The following is a 16,843-nucleotide window of genomic DNA, read 5'->3' as shown; positions in this document are numbered from 1 at the left end:
GTTCTTTACAGCAGTGTGAAAATGGATTAATACAGATAGGTAGTTTTCAAATGTTTTCTCCCGTTATCTGGGTTGTCTCTTCACTTTGTTATTGTTTCTTTTGCTTGCAGAAGTTTCTTAGCTTGATGTGATGCCATTTGTCTATTTTTGCTTTGGTTGCTTGTGCTTGTGGGGTATTGCTCAATAAATTCTTTGCTCACACCAATGTCATAGAAATTTCTCCAATGTTTTCTTTTAGCAGTTACATAGCTCAAGGTCATAGATTTAAGTAATTAATCCATTTTGATTTGATTTTTTTTGTTTATGGCAAGAGATAGGGGTCTAGTTTTATTCTTCTTCATATGGATATGCAGTTTTCCTGGCACCATTTGTTGAAGAGACTGTCTTTTCACCAGTGTATATGCTTGGCACCTTTGTTTAAAATGAGTTCAGTGACGATGTGCATATTTGTTTCTGGGTTCCCCACTCCATTTCATGGGTCTGTGAGTCTTTTTTTATGCCAATATCATGATATTTGGTAGTTCTATAGTGTAATTTGAAGTCAAATAATGTGATTCTTCCAGTTTTTGTTTTGTTTTGCTTTGTTTACATAGAACTGTTTTGGCTATTCTGGGTCTTTTGTGGTCTCACATGAATTTTAAGATTTTTTTTCTATTTCTGTGAAGAATGCCATTGGTATTTTGATAGAGATTGCACTGAATCTGTATATTGCTTTTGGTAGTATAGACATTTTAACAATATTGATTCTATCAATCTATGAACATGGAATATTTTTCCAATTTCTGATGTCTTTTTCAACTTTTTTCATCTGTGTTTTATAGTTTTTATTACAGAGAACTTTCACTTCTTTGATTAAGTTAATTCCTATGTATTTAATTTTATGTGTGGCTATTGTAAATGGGATCACTTTTTATTTCTTTTTCATTTTTCACTGTTGGCATATAGAAAAGCTACTGATTTTTGTACATTGATTTTATATCTTACAAATTTACTGAATGTATCAGTTCTAATAGTTTTCTTCTGTAGTCTTCAGATTTTTCCAAACATACAATCATCATCTGCAAACAAGAATAATTTGACTTCTTCCTTTCTAATTTGGAAGACTTATATCTTTCTTTTTCTGATGGTTCTAGCTAGGACTGCCAGCACTGTGTTGAGTAACAATTGTGAAACTGTTCATCCTTGTTGTGGTCCATATCTTAGAGGAAAGGCTTTCATTTTTCCCCATTTTGTATAATACTACCTATGGATCCCACATAAATGGCTTTTAATATGTTGAGGTATGTCCCATCTGTAACCAGTTTTCTTAGAATTTTTATGATGAAAAGATGTTGAATTTTATTAAATGCTTTTTCAGCATCAATTGAAAGAATCATATGGCTTTTGTCCTTCATTCTGTTGATATAATTTATCACATTGATTGATTTGCCTATGTTGAACCACCATTGTATCCCAGGAATAAATCTCACTTGGTCATGATGAATGATCTTTCTGAATTCTTCATAAATTTTGTTTGTCAGTATTTTTTGAAGATTTTTGCATCAATATTTATCAGAGATATTGGTCTGTAGTTTTCTTTTTTGAAAGTGTCTTTGTCTGGTTTTGGTATCAGGGTAATACTGATCCCTTATAATGAGTTTAGAAGTATTCCTTCCTTCCGTATTTTCCAAAATAGTTTGAGTAGGATTGGTGTAAGTACTTATTTATATGTTTGGTAGAATACAGCAGTGACACCATAAGGTCCCAGGCTTTTCTTTACTGAAAGTGTTTTTATTATGGCTTTGATCTCATTACTTGTTATTAGTCTGTTCTGGTTTTGGATTTTTCCTGTTTCAGTCTTGGTAGGTTGTATGTGTCTAGGAATTTGTTCATTTCTTTTAGATTTTCCAATTTATTGGCATATAGTTGCTCATAGTACCCACTAATAATCCTTTGAATTTCTGCAGTATCAGTTATAATTTCCCCTTTTTCATTTCTTATTTTATTTGGATTCTCCCTTTTTTTTCTTAGTTAGTATGGCTAGAGATTTGTCTTTTTGTTTAACTTTTCAATAAACCACCTTTTTGTTTCATTATCTCTTGTATTGTTTTCTTCATTCCAATTTCCTTTATTTCTGTTCCGATCTTTATTTTTTCTTTTCTTTTACTAATTTTAGCTTTGGTTTGCTGTTGCTTTTCTAGTTCTTTAAGATGCGTCATTAGATTGTGTATCTGAAGTCTTTCCTCTTTTTTGATGCAGGCACTTATGGCTAAGAAGTTTTCTCTTATTACTACTTTCACTGTATCCCATAGGTCTTTGTATGTTGTGTCTCCATTGTCATTGGTTTCAAGACATTTATTGCTCATTAATGTACTTTTCTTTCTGATTGAAGTACTGCCTTTAGCATTTCTTGTAGTACAAGTCTGGTGTTGGTGAAATCTCTCAGCTTTTGTTTGTCTGGGAAAGTATTTCTCCTCCATGTTTGAAGGATATTTTTGCCGGGTGTATTATTCTAGGGTAAGAGGTTTTTTATTTTTAACACTTTAAATTTGTCATGGCACACTCTCCTTGCCTGTAAGTTTTTCAGTGAAAAGTCTGATGCCAGAATTATTAAAGTTTTGTTGTATGTTATTGGCTTCTTTTCTCTTGCTGTTTTTAGAATCCTTTTATTTTATCTTTAATCTTTGGAAGTTAGATTATTAAATACCTTTATGTAGTCTTCTTTTGGTTAAATTTGCTTGGTGTTTTATAAGCTTCTTGTACTTAGATTTTGATATCTTTTCTTGCTGTGGGAAGTTCTATGTTATTATTCTCTTGAATAAACATTCTACCTCTTCAAACCCAATAACTCTTAAATTTGCCCATTTGAGGCTATTTTCCAGATTCTGAATAGCATACTTCATAGTTTTTTGTTATTTTCTCTTTTATCTCCTCAGGTCTTGTGTTCTCAAATTGCTTGTCTTCAAGCTCACTAATTCTTTCTTCTGCTTGATCAATTCTGCTACTAAAAGGTTCTGATGCATTCTTCAGTATGCCAATTGCATTTTTCAGTTTCAGAATTTGTGTTTCATTTTAATTATTCTTCTTTTTGTTAAATGTATCTTATAGAATTCTGAATTTCTTCTCTGTGATATTTTGAATTTATTTCAGTTTCCTCAACACAGCTATTTTGAATTCTCTGTCTGAAAAGTCACATATCTCCTTTTCTACAGGATTGGTTCCTAGTGCCTTATTTAGTTAATTAGTTGAAGTCATACTTTCCTGGATGCTGTTGATGCTAGCAGATGCTTTTTGGTGTCTGGTTTTTGAAGAGTTAGGTATTTATTTAGTCTTTACTCTCTGGGCTTGTTTGTACTCCTCCTGGGGAAGGCTTTCCAGATACAGGGTAGGAGTTGTGTGCTGTGATCCAAGCTTTATCAGCTTTAGAGGACATCCTAAGCCCAGTAACATTGTGGTTTTTGCAGATTTATAGAGGTACTGCCTTGGTGGTCTTGGGGAAGATCTGGGAGAATTCTCTGGTTTACAAGAAAGAGACTCTTGCTTCCTTCCCTTACTTTCTCTCAAACAGAGTTTCTATCATTGTTCCGATCCACATAGAGCTGGTGGAAGAGTGACACAAGTGCACCTGTGGCCACAACTACTATGACTACTCTGAGTTAAACCTGAAGCCAGTACAGCAGTGAGTCTCTCCCAAGGCCTGCAGTAACTACTCCCTAGCTACTGTCTATATGCTCTCAAGTCCCAGGGGCCCTACAATCAGCCAATGGCAAAGCTAGCTAGGCCTGTGTCATTCCTTTCAGTGTATTGAGTTTCCCCTGGCTCTGTGTGAGTCCACAGGTGACACTGGGGAGTCAGCGACTGGAGCCAAAAACATTAGAAGTCTGCCTGGTGTTCTATTGTACTGCAGCTGAACTGGCACTCAAAAGACAAAACATAATTCTGCTCACTCTTCCATCCCCTTTTCAGAGGCAGAGGAGTCTCACTCCATAGCCACTGCCACCCTAAACAATGAGGGGTATTGCCAGACTACCACTAATGTTCTCTTAAGGCCTAAGAGACTAGTTGTTGACTAGTTGTGACTAGTAGTGAATGCTGCCTAGCCTGGGAGTCACTATTCAGGGCAGTGGCCACCTCTCTGGCCCAGGGCATGTGCAGAAAAGCCATCTAAGAGTCAAATTCTGGAATTGGAACCCCAAGAGCCTAATTAGTGCTCCCCTGTGCACTCCCCTGTGGCCACTCCCCTGTGGCCGCACTAGCACTTAAGGTGCAAGAAAGTGTCATCTTTACTTTTCTCTCAGCTTTTTTCAAGCAGAAGGAGTTTTGCCCTCTAGCCACCACATTTGGTAATGTGCTGAGTCTAACATGATGCCAGCAAATCTCAGAGGCTCACCCAAGGCCCAAGATGTAATATTGCTGCTGGTTATTCAGAGCCCAAGGGCTCTTCTGTTAACAGGCGATGAATGCTGCCAGGGCTGGGTCCTTTCTTTAAAGGCAGCAGGTCTCCTTCTGTTCCAGGGTGTGTCTAAAAATGTCTGGGAACAAGGGCCCAGAATGGGGGCCTCTTGATTCTGACCAACACCCTGTTCTGCTGTGGCTGAGCTGGTATCCTAAACTCCCCCCCTCCAAAAAAGAAGTCTTTCCCATTTTTCCCTTTCGTCTATTCGAGCTGAAAGAAGGGATCTTTTTTGGAGCTGCAAGCTGTGTAGCCTGAGGTTAGGGGAGGGGCTAATACCAGCACTCCCTCAGCTGCCCCAGCTGGTGCCTCAGTATGTCACATGTTCCTCCAATTCCACTGTCTCTGGACCTAGGTCAGCACAAGGAGTCGCCATAGTTGCCGTCCTTATGGCTTAGACTGCCTTTCAAGTTCACTTGGAGACGCAGAACACTGTAGCCCTTGGTGGCAGGGTTGGCCAAGTTTTGACTGCTGGCATCTGCAATTTCCCCTTAGCTAGGTTTGGTTTAAATGATTCCTCAGTGGGCAGCTGTCAGCTGACTTTGGTTTGGTTTTCCTTTCTGCTCTAACAGAAAAGCACTAAGTTTTATGTCTCACAATTGTTTTGCTCTCCCTCCTCCAGCACCCAGAGAAGTTCTGAGCACCACACCACTGCTCCATGGGGTTGGCGGAGGAGTAGTGTCAGTCATTCAGGACTGTATTTTCTATCTCTTTATTGCCTCTTTCAGTGATAGGAAGTTAAAACCAGATACCATGAGGGCTCACATGAAATTTGGTTCTTTTGAAGGTGTTTTTCCTATGTAGATAGTTGTTAAATTGGTGTCCTTGTGGGAGACTATAGATGGAGCCTTCGATTTTGCCATCTTGCTCCACCTACCCTTCAGAATGCAATGTTTAAATGTGTGTATTTGAAGATTGCCAGGTGTCAAATCCCAGCCTCTCTACTTACCAGCTGCATTAGCTTGGGCTTCTCATTCTCTGGACTTTTTTTTAACCTATAAAATGGAGATAATTGGAATCTACTCCACAGATCCATAGTGAGGATTAAGTGAAATAATGCATGTGAAGTGCTCAGTACTGTCAGCTTCAATTCTAGTTAACTATTATAAATATTAATGCTATTATTGTTAGACACTTTTTAGACATACGCCATGCTAGTGTTTTACATTCCTTATCTTGTTTTAACACTGACAAGGACCTTGCCAGGGCAATATGATAATTCATTTTGACAATTAGTCCCTTTGTTTGTAAGCGAAAAGAAATTGACTTTAAATAACTCAAGCAATAGAAAAATCTATCTATCTATCTATCTATCTATCTATCTATCTATCTTCCTATGTGAATGATGTATAGTCCTCAGACTCAAAAGAAGAGCTGAATTACTAGACACAAAAAGGGCAATTCTAGTGATCTACATAGCAGTTATATTATGCTGCTTCTGCTGGGATGAATTAAATCTATTTTTATTATTCCTTTTTCACTCTGATCAGGAGAGGCTCTAATTGTTTAAGCTTGGATTTTTTTGTTTGTTTGGTTCTGAGATAAGAGTCTCTCTCTGTCACCCAGGCTGGAGTGCAGTGGTGCTGTCATGGCTCATTGTAGCCTTGACCTTCTGTGCTCAGGTGATCATCCTGCCTCAGCCTCCAGTGTAGCTGGGACCACAGGCATGTGCCACCACACACAACTAATTTTCTTCTTGTAGAGATGGTAGTCTCACTTTGTTGCCAAGGCTGCTCTTAAACTCCTAGATTCGGCCTCAGAAAGTGTTGATATTATAGGCATGAGCCACCATCCCCGGCCAAGCTTGGAATGTTTTTACCACAAAGTAGCTAAAAAAAGAATGGAAAATTTGACTCACTATCCCTTAAAGACTGAGAGGAAAAAGCAATCCTATAAAAGGAAATAAAGGTACTATTACTTGAAGAAGACAAAGAATGATGGATAGCCAAAACCAGAAATACTCTCAGTATAACACCTCTTTATTCTGGAATTCAAAGGAGTCCTTTTGTGATTTCAGTTTTGAAGGAGTGGGAAAAGGAATGAAGGAAGATGACCCAATGATTATGTGGAAATCCAGGCTAGTCAGTATTTCTGGTGATATGTAAAAAGCATTGTGAGAAACTTCTCTTGGGAATTCATTTTCTGAAATTTCTTATGAATTTCTGTAACATTTTCTCTGGAAGATAAAGAACTATCATCACTAGCAAAGACTTTATAAATTTGCCATTACGTTGCACACATAGAAATACTGGTGCTATAGTCTCCTCACAACATCTTAGTCTGTGCAGCCAGTAATCTTGATAAGATTTATTTCATATAAAAATGATAGATGAAGTTTCTTGTCCATTGAAGCATTAATTTCTCTACTGATCTCAAACAGAATATAATTGTTCTTGTAACTAATCATGAACCTAACACACTTATCAAATTACCGTAAATCTGAAATACCACCCAAAATCACTAGTGATAGCAATAATAATAGAAATTGTCCAATGACACAAACACCTTATAAGATGTTTTTAAAACTGCTGAAGGTATTAATTTATAAATATTAGAATATTATAGATAGAATGATATATATGGAAACTTGGGAAGTAAAATTCTTTTACAGAAATTATTTTAGTGATTTCTCTTTTCTCTAGCAAGCAAAATTTTTCTTACTGAACAACTGTTTTTCAAGTTTAGTCATTTGCTTGAAATACCACACACTCATTTTGACAGTAAAAAAATGATGAGAAACTGCTTTTAAATACCTATCTCCTTGTTTTCTTTTTTGGTGTAATAATTGAAGGATGTTTTCTTCCTAAGCTATATTCTTTGACTGTTGAAACATTTTGAAGTATCAGTTTCGATTTTTGGGTTTACTTATTGCTTGGCATTTCATTGCAGTCTTTTAGAATGTGTTGCCTGTCAATTACAAGAGTCAAACTAAAATATTTGAAGAGATTTATTCTGAGCCAAATATGAGTGACCATGGCCCATGATACAGCCCTCAGGAGGTCCTGAGAACATGTGCCCAAGGTGGTTGAGGCACAGCTTGGTTTTATACATTTTAGGGAGGCATGAGACATCAATCAAATACATTTGAAAAATACATTGCTTTGGTCCAGAAAGGTGGGACAATTCAAAGCAGAGGGCTTCCAGGCTATAGGTAAATTAAAAAATTTTGTGTTGACAATTGGTTGAGTTTGTTTAAAGACCTGGGATTAATAGAAAGGAAATGTTAAGGTTAAGATAAAAGATTGTGTAGACCAAGGTTCTTTTGAAGTCTCAGAGTGGCTGCTCTTAGAGACAATAGATGACAAATGTTTCTTATTCAGACCTTTAAAAGGTGCTAGACTCTCAGCTAATCTCTTCGGGATTGGGAGGGCCTGGAATAAAAAGTTCTAACTATGTTAATAGAGATTCTTTACAGGCGTAAATTTTCTCCCACAAAGGACTGCTTTGCAGGGCCATTTCAAAATATGGCAAAGAAACATGTTTTGGGGTAAAATATTTTTATTTCCTTTTTTGTCATATAATGTTATGCCAATCAGATTGGAAAGTAAATCACGACATATAGGGTTAAATAAAACCCGTATCATGAGAGTTTATGGTTTGTACAGCATGACTCCCAGGCGCTTTACATGGGAATTTGGGCAAGATAAAAAAAGCAGAGCTTAGTCCTCAGTGGTACCCATTTGACATTTATGACACCAGTGCAGTATAAAGTTTTATGACACAATTTAGTTCTAACACACTCTAACACTACTGTAACTGTGTATGTTGCATCTGCTTGGAAAGAAAAGGAAGAAATCTTTATTCATCTTTGAGGAGGGGAGAAGTTACTCTAACGTTTCTTTTTTTTTTTTTTTTTTTTTTTGAGACGGAATCTCGCTGTTGCCCAGGCTGGAGTGCAGCGGCGCCATCTCGGCTCACTGCAGGCTCCGCCCCCTGGGGTTCACGCCATTCTCCTGTCTCAGCCTCCGGAGTAGCTGGGACTACAGGCGCCCGCCACCTCGCCCGGCTAATTTTTTGTATTTTTAGTAGAGACGGGGTTTCACCGTGTTAGCCAGGATGGTCTCGATCTCCTGACCTCGTGATCCATCCGCCTCGGCCTCCCAAAGTGCTGGGATTACAGGCCTGAGCCACCGCGCCCTGCCGAAAGTTTCATTATTTTGATAGTACTTACCCAAAATCGTCATAAAGGAGGAATGATTTTTTACAGCTTTAAATCAGATATAGATATTTCAATTTAAAGTGCTCTATTTATAGAAGCACTAGACCAAAGAAATATTTTTTAAATGGTAGGATGATAGATGGCCTACTTGTCAATGTGCCTGCTGCTAAAGTCCTAGTGAGGCAGGAAAATAGGGTATGAAGGCAGGGAACATAAGGCCAATTCACTCTTCAGCTATGACAGGAAATATCCTCCTCATAGGCACAGGCCAAGTAAGTGACTTTGTAACTTGGCTTCATCCTCTCCATTTACAGAGGGCATACTCGAAGTAACCAATGGAATCTGCTAGAGGGTATTTCAACTCCCAAAAATTCTGTAATGAGGCCCTTGAGCCCCTATGCGCGGGTCCGCTCCCACACCGTGGAGTGTACTTTCATTTTCAATAAATCCCTTCATTCTTCCTTGCTTTGTTTGTGCGTTTTGTCCAATTCTTTGTTCAATAGGCCAAGAACCTGGACACTCTGCACCAGTGAAATATTTTGGCAAGCCAGCCAGGAGGAAAAGGTAAGCCCAAAGTTTGGGATTCATTTTTCTCCCTTTCCTTTCTGCTTCATACAGGGGAATCTGTCACTACTTTCCTTTCCAACTCGGGACCGTTGGTGGGCAGCGCCTAAACTCAGCAGCAACAGCAGGTTTCTGTCCATGGCCAGTGAAACTAAGTGGTTTCCATGTGGAAGACGCTAACTGCCACCACTCAATTCACTTAAAGGAGCTGGGACTTTTTCAAATTTTTTTTTTCCTTTCTTTCTTTTTCAGTCTTTCAGTGGCTGTTTCTTAGTGGCTCCTTGGAAATTGAGGGCAACTGGCTGGGGTCACTCCCTGGTATTGCCTGAAGGCCTGTAAATGAATAGGAATAATTGCCCTAGACTGTTTTTAAAATTCTTTTCTGGGTGTGGTCCCTGATCTCTGTGTGCTATGCACCCCGGAGCAAACTTGCATACGTTTCAGGTGACTTAAACCTTCTTTACTTATGCTAAATTCTTCCTTTCCCCTACTCAGCTGACTAAGGGCAAACGAAACCCACCTAGTCCCCAGTTCCTATCATTAAAATTCATGGAATGGGAGGCCTGGGAAAGCATGGTCTTATCAAATTATAAGGATGCTAAAACTTGGGGATTACACCCAGGTACCAAAGGAAAGCTCAGATTAGGCTCCGGAGGGAACACATGCAAAGTGGCACCGGTGCCCACCTAAGGGCAGAGACATCTGGAGAATGCTCCAGGTAATCCTGCAGACCTCAACCTGCCCAAAGGGACACTCTGCAGAGGTTCTGAGATCTAGCATTAAGCCCTCTTTAGAATTTTCTCTCTCACTTGCAATGATGCTTGGCCCCAAAATTGTTTAGAATCTGAAGTTTACTGTCTAATCAGAAAGTGGGATGGTGTTGCATGTATCCAGGCTTTTGTGCTGCTAGGCCCCAAAATTGTTTAGAATCTGAAGTTTACTGTCTAATCAGAAAGTGGGATGGTGTTGCATGTATCCAGGCTTTTGTGCTGCTATTCTAAGCAGGAGGCCTGGTTAATGTGTGATGCCCTCCTTTGGTACTGTTTGGCCCCAGTGCTTTTTGGAGTCTGGGAGTTTGGAGCCTTTGGGAGGCTGAGGCAGGCAGATCACGAGGTCAGGAGTTCGAGACCAGCCTGACCAACATAGTGAAACCCTGTCTCTATGAAAAAAGTACAAAAATTACCCGGGCACGGTGGCGCACGCCTGTAATCCAGCTACTCAAGAGGCAGAGGCAGGAGAATCACTTGAACCCGGGAGGCAGACGTTGCAGTGAGCAGAGATCGCGCCACTACACTCCAATCTGGGCAACAGAGTGAGACTGTATCCAAAAAAAAAAAAAAAAAATCAAACTGCCATGGAGACTGCTTTAATCTGAAATTTTGGTTCGCAGCCTTCAACAGATTATCTATTGGGGCAAAGTAAAACTGGCAAAGTATTGTATTGCTATCTCATGGCTAAGGTCCCAAGCTATTAGATCTTTGTTTATGTATGTGTATACATGTTTAGATGTGTTTATTTGTGTGTACACTTATTGTTATATGTTGTGTCTACCAAATTGGCTTGTAAGTAAATGAGAGCTCATAAATTAAGTCTAAGCTATTTTCAAGTTCACATGACTCAAAGTATAACTTTACTAAACAAGATAGCTTTAAAATTATTGATGGAATAAAAATAGAAATGCCTTTAGAATTGTCAGCATACATTTTGTCTGAATTTTATGTCTGTCTTCGCTAGATATTTTAAAATGTCATTGTTAATTCAAGCTGGGAGCTGCTTGGGGCAAGCCTGCCTCCCATTCTATTCAAAGTCTCACTGAGATGAGTGCAGATCTGATTGCTTCCTTTGGAAAGGCTAATCAGAAACTCAAAAGAATGCAACTTTTTGTCTTCCAACTACCTGAATCTGAAAACCCCCAATCCCCCAACCTGCCTCAAGTTCTCCTGCCTTTCCGGACCAATGTGATGTTCATTTTACATGTGCTGATTGATGTCTCATGTCTCCCTCGTTAAAAGTAAAAATTAAGTACAGTGAATGGGATAAATGTTTTAGATAAACTTTTTTTGTAAATTAAAATCTTAAACTTATTTTAATGCTCACTTAATATTTGGGTCATTTCCAATTAAGAAAGGGTTGTGATATCGGGAAATATGTTTCTAAAATTGTGGAATTGTTTTTATCTATAAATTCCCATATCTGATAGTTCAGGATGTCTTGCTTTTTAGGGTTTCACTAAAGCTTTAGGTTACCAAAGATAAAGAATTTAACTGGTAATTCTGTATACAAAATGTGCCAGAAAGCTTATGTTATTAGTGGAAAAAAGAATAATTTTGTCTAATTCAGAAGTTATCTAAAAGTTAGTTTAAATTACAGATTTGAAAAGGTTATTTATAAAACAATGTAATAAGGAATCATTAAGTAGGGGAGAAAGATGTGAAAAAAGTTTCAATAATCAAATATTTCTTAAAACCTGATAATTGAAGACATTTGGCTAATTAACATTTTCATAGTTAAAGCTCTCAGTCTTGATTAAAGTTAAATAAGAAGAATTGTAAAGAAATGCGTCGGCAGTTTGGCTATTCCTGTTTTATATAGTTAAGCATGAAGCTGGATTTAATGTGGAGCCAAATTTCACATACGTGCTTTCATGGCTTCACACTATGTTTATTGTGTTGCATGGATAGCGCTGGCACTGGAGTACTGATCAATCATGTGCCTAAAGTAAATTTATTGATTGCAAAAGATGTATGATAATATTAGTAAGCTTAAGGATATTGAATTGTGTCTCAGGAATAAAACATTCATTATGTGGGGTTTTTTTTGGCCCTAGGTAACACTATAGCCTCCAGGGCAAATTAACTGGGAAAATTTAGGGTTGGTTTTCTGTTTGTTTTTGCTTTTAGTTGTCTTTCTTTCTCTTTTTAATTTAAAAGTAAACTTTAATGTCAAAAATGCAAACTTCGGGAGGGCATAAAGATCACACACATGGCTGCCACTTCATACTTGGAGGGTTGCACAGCGGCGGCCAGGCAACGGCGCTGGTGCTCCTCTCTTCTCAGACGGTGGGGCGGCCAGGGAGAGGCGCTCCTCACTTCCCAGACGGTGGCGCCCGGGTGCAGAGGTATTAGTCAAGTGCGGCCGCCAGGCAGAGGCGCACCTCACTTCCCAGGCAGGACCGCCGCAGGGCAGAGGCACTCCTCACTTCCCAGAAGGTGTGGCAGCCAGGCGGACGCGCTCCTCACTTCCCAGAAGGTGTGGCAGCCAGGCGGACGCGCTCCTCACTTCCCAGAAGGTGTGGCAGCCAGGCGGACGCGCTCCTCACTTCCCAGAAGGTGTGGCAGCCAGGCGGACGCGCTCCTCACTTCCCAGAAGGTGTGGCAGCCAGGCGGACGCGCTCCTCACTTCCCAGAAGGTGTGGCAGCCAGGCGGACGTGCTCCTCACTTCACAGACAGTTGGGCAGCCGGACACAGGCGCTCCTCACTTGCCAGACGGTAGGGCATCCAGGCAGAGGCGCTCCTCAGGTCCCAGACGGGGCGGCAGCCGGGCAGAGGCGCACCTCACTTCCCAGACGATGGGGCGGCCGGGCAGAGAGGTTCCTCACTTCCCAGATGGTGGGGCGGCTGGGCAGAGGTGCTCCTCACTTCTCAGATGTTGAGGCCTCTGGGCAGAGGCGCTCCTAGCTTCCCAGACATTGCCGGCCGGGGCAGAGGCCTCTTCACTTCCTACACGGTGTGGGGGCCGGGCAGAGGCGCTCCTCATTTCCCAGACGGTTTACTTCTAGTTTTCATTCGTTCACTGTTTATTCTTCTCTGGCTTTGCTTCTGTTTGCATATATAAAAAAACCATTTTTTTTTTTTTTAGTTTCTAGTGGAAGGCTTTTGTTTCTGTGAATAGTTATTTTGTTTCCTATGCATTTCTAGCAAGTCATCATTTGTTCCATTTATTTGGAATTCCTAGGCTACCTTTGATGGGCTGACAGGAATTGATAAGAGTACACGAGCCTTTTAACCTTAAACTAACTTTTTGGATTTTAGGCTTCCTGATACTTTAAGTGTGTTGAGTATACTCTCCTAAATACAATTTAAGTCATATTTCTCTCTTTGCCTAACATAAAGTGAAACTCACTGTTTATTTCCTCTGTAAAGTTTTAAATTAATTGGCTTAATAATAAGATCTTAAATATTTTGTCAGAAAAGTGAAAAATGTAATGCCTTTTATTTAGTTCATGTAACTTGAGTAATCTTTGGGAAATAGATAGTTTTAAAGATTATTGGTAAAATACAAATGTCTTCATAATGTAAACATGTGGTCTAAATTATGTTCAAATGTTAGGTTTGCTAAATGCGTTAAGGTCATAAGCTGCTTGTTTGGCTTTTGAAAATTGTTTAACTTGTCTGCTTTCCAGCTAGGTAAGGCCTGGGGACATGTGGAGTTGGCCACATTCCTAGCTGTGCTGGAAATAGTCAAACCTTATCAGAACACAACTTACCAGGATTTACATTAAAATTTGCCATTGTAACATGCAATTAACACTACTAGACACAGCTTTACATGCAAAATGTGTAAAAACAGTAGAATTCGGATTTTTTTGGGGGGGTAAAAGATTATAAAAAAGTTTTTACTTATTTAAATTCCTAAGTCATCATTTTGGCAAAATAAATAATTTATGGTAATCTGAAATTCCAAAATCAAACTTCAGTTCCAAAATTGTCTTTCTTAGTGGCTGGCTTTTAGGATGAATCAGAGGGCCCCTTAAAACATCCAGAAAGGAGATAAACAGGATTATTTAACATGCTTAGTTACATGAGATTGTCAAAATGATGCTCAATATTGTTTAGGTTATATTTTTGTGAATAATATTAATATATGTTCCAAAATTGTATGAGATTGTTAAAATTCTAATATCTAAGTATATACTGTCAATTATAATTATGGTTATTATGTTAAGCTATTGTAAATCACAGAAATAACTGAATTTCCTTGTCAGTGCTATGCACCAAATTTGGAAATACAACTGGTATTCAAGAGGATATAAGTCTAATGTTAATTAAGCATGGATTCGTGGAGAACCAGGATGGCATGGCCTCCTTGTCCTTACTGAGCCCTTAAAGCTTTTATTATTAAAAGTCCTGCATTCCGTATTTCATCATGAAAAATATAAAATAATCCAAATCGAATACATGGGTGTGGTATCTTACAAATTACTAGAATAGTTTATAACCAATGTTTGGCCCCATATTTCTGGAAAAACAATTAAAGCTTCAGGTATATTTGGTTACCTGGTAAGCCATTTAAACATTTTATAAAGGGATTTCATTCAATTGTTACTTTCAGTGCATGTTTTCTGGTGTATAAAAGCTTTCCCATGCAAGAGGGCTGATGTTATAAGAGAAGATTATTATGCTACAGTGTATTTTCGTCAGGTAAAGAAAGCTTTTATGGTTTGGATATTCTGGAAGCATCAGGAAAAAACTGTCCTTGCTATGTACACTACAACAAAACTTTGGGACCCTGGGCTTTGGGTTCATGGTCTTGCAATTGAGAAGGGTCCCTCCACACTCTTGGAGCTGTACACCCTTTGGAACCCTTAAGGTAAAACTAACCAGGGAAATTTCTCCCAAGAAAAAGATGGCATCCTTGATGTAAACAGCTTTTCCCAAGTTTATAGATTAAGACTTCTACTATCATGAAGCTCTTATCTTTGAATATTTTTTTCTTGCTTCTGCCTCCATGAACAATAGAAGTGAAAAAGGGGTCTGTTGTGGGCACTTATGGGATATATTTTTATTTGTGAAGGGGTTTGCAGCCAGCCTTAAACGTGGATAAACTCATACTATGATAAATCAAAGACTCAATGTAGGTAGGAAATTTTAATGGTACATGTGTTGCCTCATAATCAGTCAAAAATAAAACATTGGTTCACCCCTGTTGACCCACATCAGGGGTTAAAAATAGCATTGCCAGGAGGGCTTCATTCTTCTAGAAGGGCATCATTTGTTAGTTCCTTTTTCCATAGTAAAAGAGGCAATAACTACACATGTATCCCCCATGATAGGATCTATAGCAAATAATACTGTAAAGGCTACAATTTCACAACAGACTTTAAATTCTATTGTGAAACTTATAATGGGATTGGCTGAACAGAAATGTATCTGGGCAGCTTTTGGCACTTGTGACCTATAAAGGAATACATCAAATGAGAATTATAGAAATTCAGTGGTAGTGGGTTAATGAAGAAACTGCTTAGTTAAGTCAGTCTTTGATCTATTTGATTTTAGGAAGTTTGGTTTATGGGGACACTGGGTAAGGAGCATACTCCAAACTGTTGGTATTATCCTCCCAATAGTCATAATAATAGTCTCCCTGGTGCGCTGTATTATCTCAAAGGTTTTAAATGCTTGCATGCAGTCATCTCTAGAATGTCATATGGTCTCTCTTAAACTGGAATAACAGGAGCTGAAAGAAACGTGCAACCATGAGGACACCATAACCTAATGTGCTGAAACTGGAAACCCAAAATGATGGTAACTAAGTGGTGCTAAGGCCCTAAGTTTTGGTTAAACTCTCACCTAAGTGAGAACCTAACCAAAAGTGGAATTTTTTAAACAAAATTCTGGGAGGCCATTGTTTTGAAGTAAGCTCATGCACTAGGCCCCAACAGTCCAAACCAAACCAAATGGAGTCACTTGTGCTAAGACTTTAAGGAAACACATAGATTCTAGAACAAACCAGGTTTTGTTTTTTCTCTTGCAATTCTCTATAACAAACATTCCTGACAGCAGAAGCATCCACCCCATGAAGTTCCCATTAAATCTTTTAACCAAATTCATTTCCTCTCACCTAGAGAGCATCAAACTTTAGATGATCATGCAACAAAGGCTCCAGCCAGTTCCAAGTGAAGACACCACCCCTGGCCATCAAGGAGCTACACTGCCTCCACTAGACACAGCAGAATGACAGTTTTGTGATCCCCAGTAGATAGGGACTATGCCTCAAGCCAGCATAAAGCAGTTACAGAAAAACGACCATTGGTCCCTCTGCCTCCCATAAAAATGTATGAGGGTCACATCTCTTGGGGCAGATGAGGCAGGAAAATAGGGACTGGAGGGAACATAAGGCCGATTCACACTTCAGCTATCACAGGAAATATCCTCTCCTTAGGGCGTAGGCCAAGTAAATGACTTTGTAACTTTACTTCATCCTCTCCATTTACAAAGGGCATACCCGAAGTAACCAATGGAATCCTCTAGAGGGTGTTGCAACTCCCCAAAATACTGTAATGGGGCCCTTGATCCCCTATGCTTGAGCCCACTCCCACACTGTGGAGTGTACATTTATTTTCAATAAACCCCTTCATTCCTTCCTTGCTTTGTGTGGTTTGTCTAATTCTTTGTTCAAGGTGCCAAGAACCTGGACAGTCTCCACTGGTGACACAAGGTGCTCTCCTACTGCAAAAGACAAATCATTTAAAAATATATATACATAATAATATTTCTAAAGACATGGGATTCAAAAGTACTAGCACTTAAGACCACATGCTTTCAGAAATAAAGCCCTAATTGTTCAATAATCCTCATTTGAGCACTACATTTTAACTATATATATAATTAGGATTTTAAAATTTGAATCATAAAAATGCAAAAATCATGAAGTAGCACCATTACCAATGTACAAAAATTGTTCTATAAGA

The 16,843-nt window shown here is 39.0% G+C and overlaps 1 protein-coding gene across 1 annotated transcript in view; it reads left to right on the top strand.

The window, feature by feature from the left end:
• Positions 1 to 4,341: 4,341 nt before the first annotated feature.
• Positions 4,342 to 16,843, top strand: part of LOC129052825 (uncharacterized) — a 165,980-nt gene continuing 153,478 nt past the window's right edge. Inside the window, exons 1-3 of the mRNA XM_054544185.1 lie at positions 4,342 to 4,495; positions 9,095 to 9,155; positions 12,162 to 12,644. Coding sequence (XP_054400160.1) covers positions 4,342 to 4,495; positions 9,095 to 9,155; positions 12,162 to 12,644 — 698 coding nt within the window. The remainder of the gene's footprint in view (positions 4,496 to 9,094; positions 9,156 to 12,161; positions 12,645 to 16,843) is intronic.

This window comes from Pongo abelii, chromosome X (assembly GCF_028885655.2).
Source record: "Pongo abelii isolate AG06213 chromosome X, NHGRI_mPonAbe1-v2.0_pri, whole genome shotgun sequence".
NCBI classification, from domain to species: domain Eukaryota; kingdom Metazoa; phylum Chordata; class Mammalia; order Primates; family Hominidae; genus Pongo; species Pongo abelii.
The sequence above is the reverse complement of the archived record's forward strand: the minus strand, read 5'-3'. Positions and strand labels throughout refer to the sequence as shown.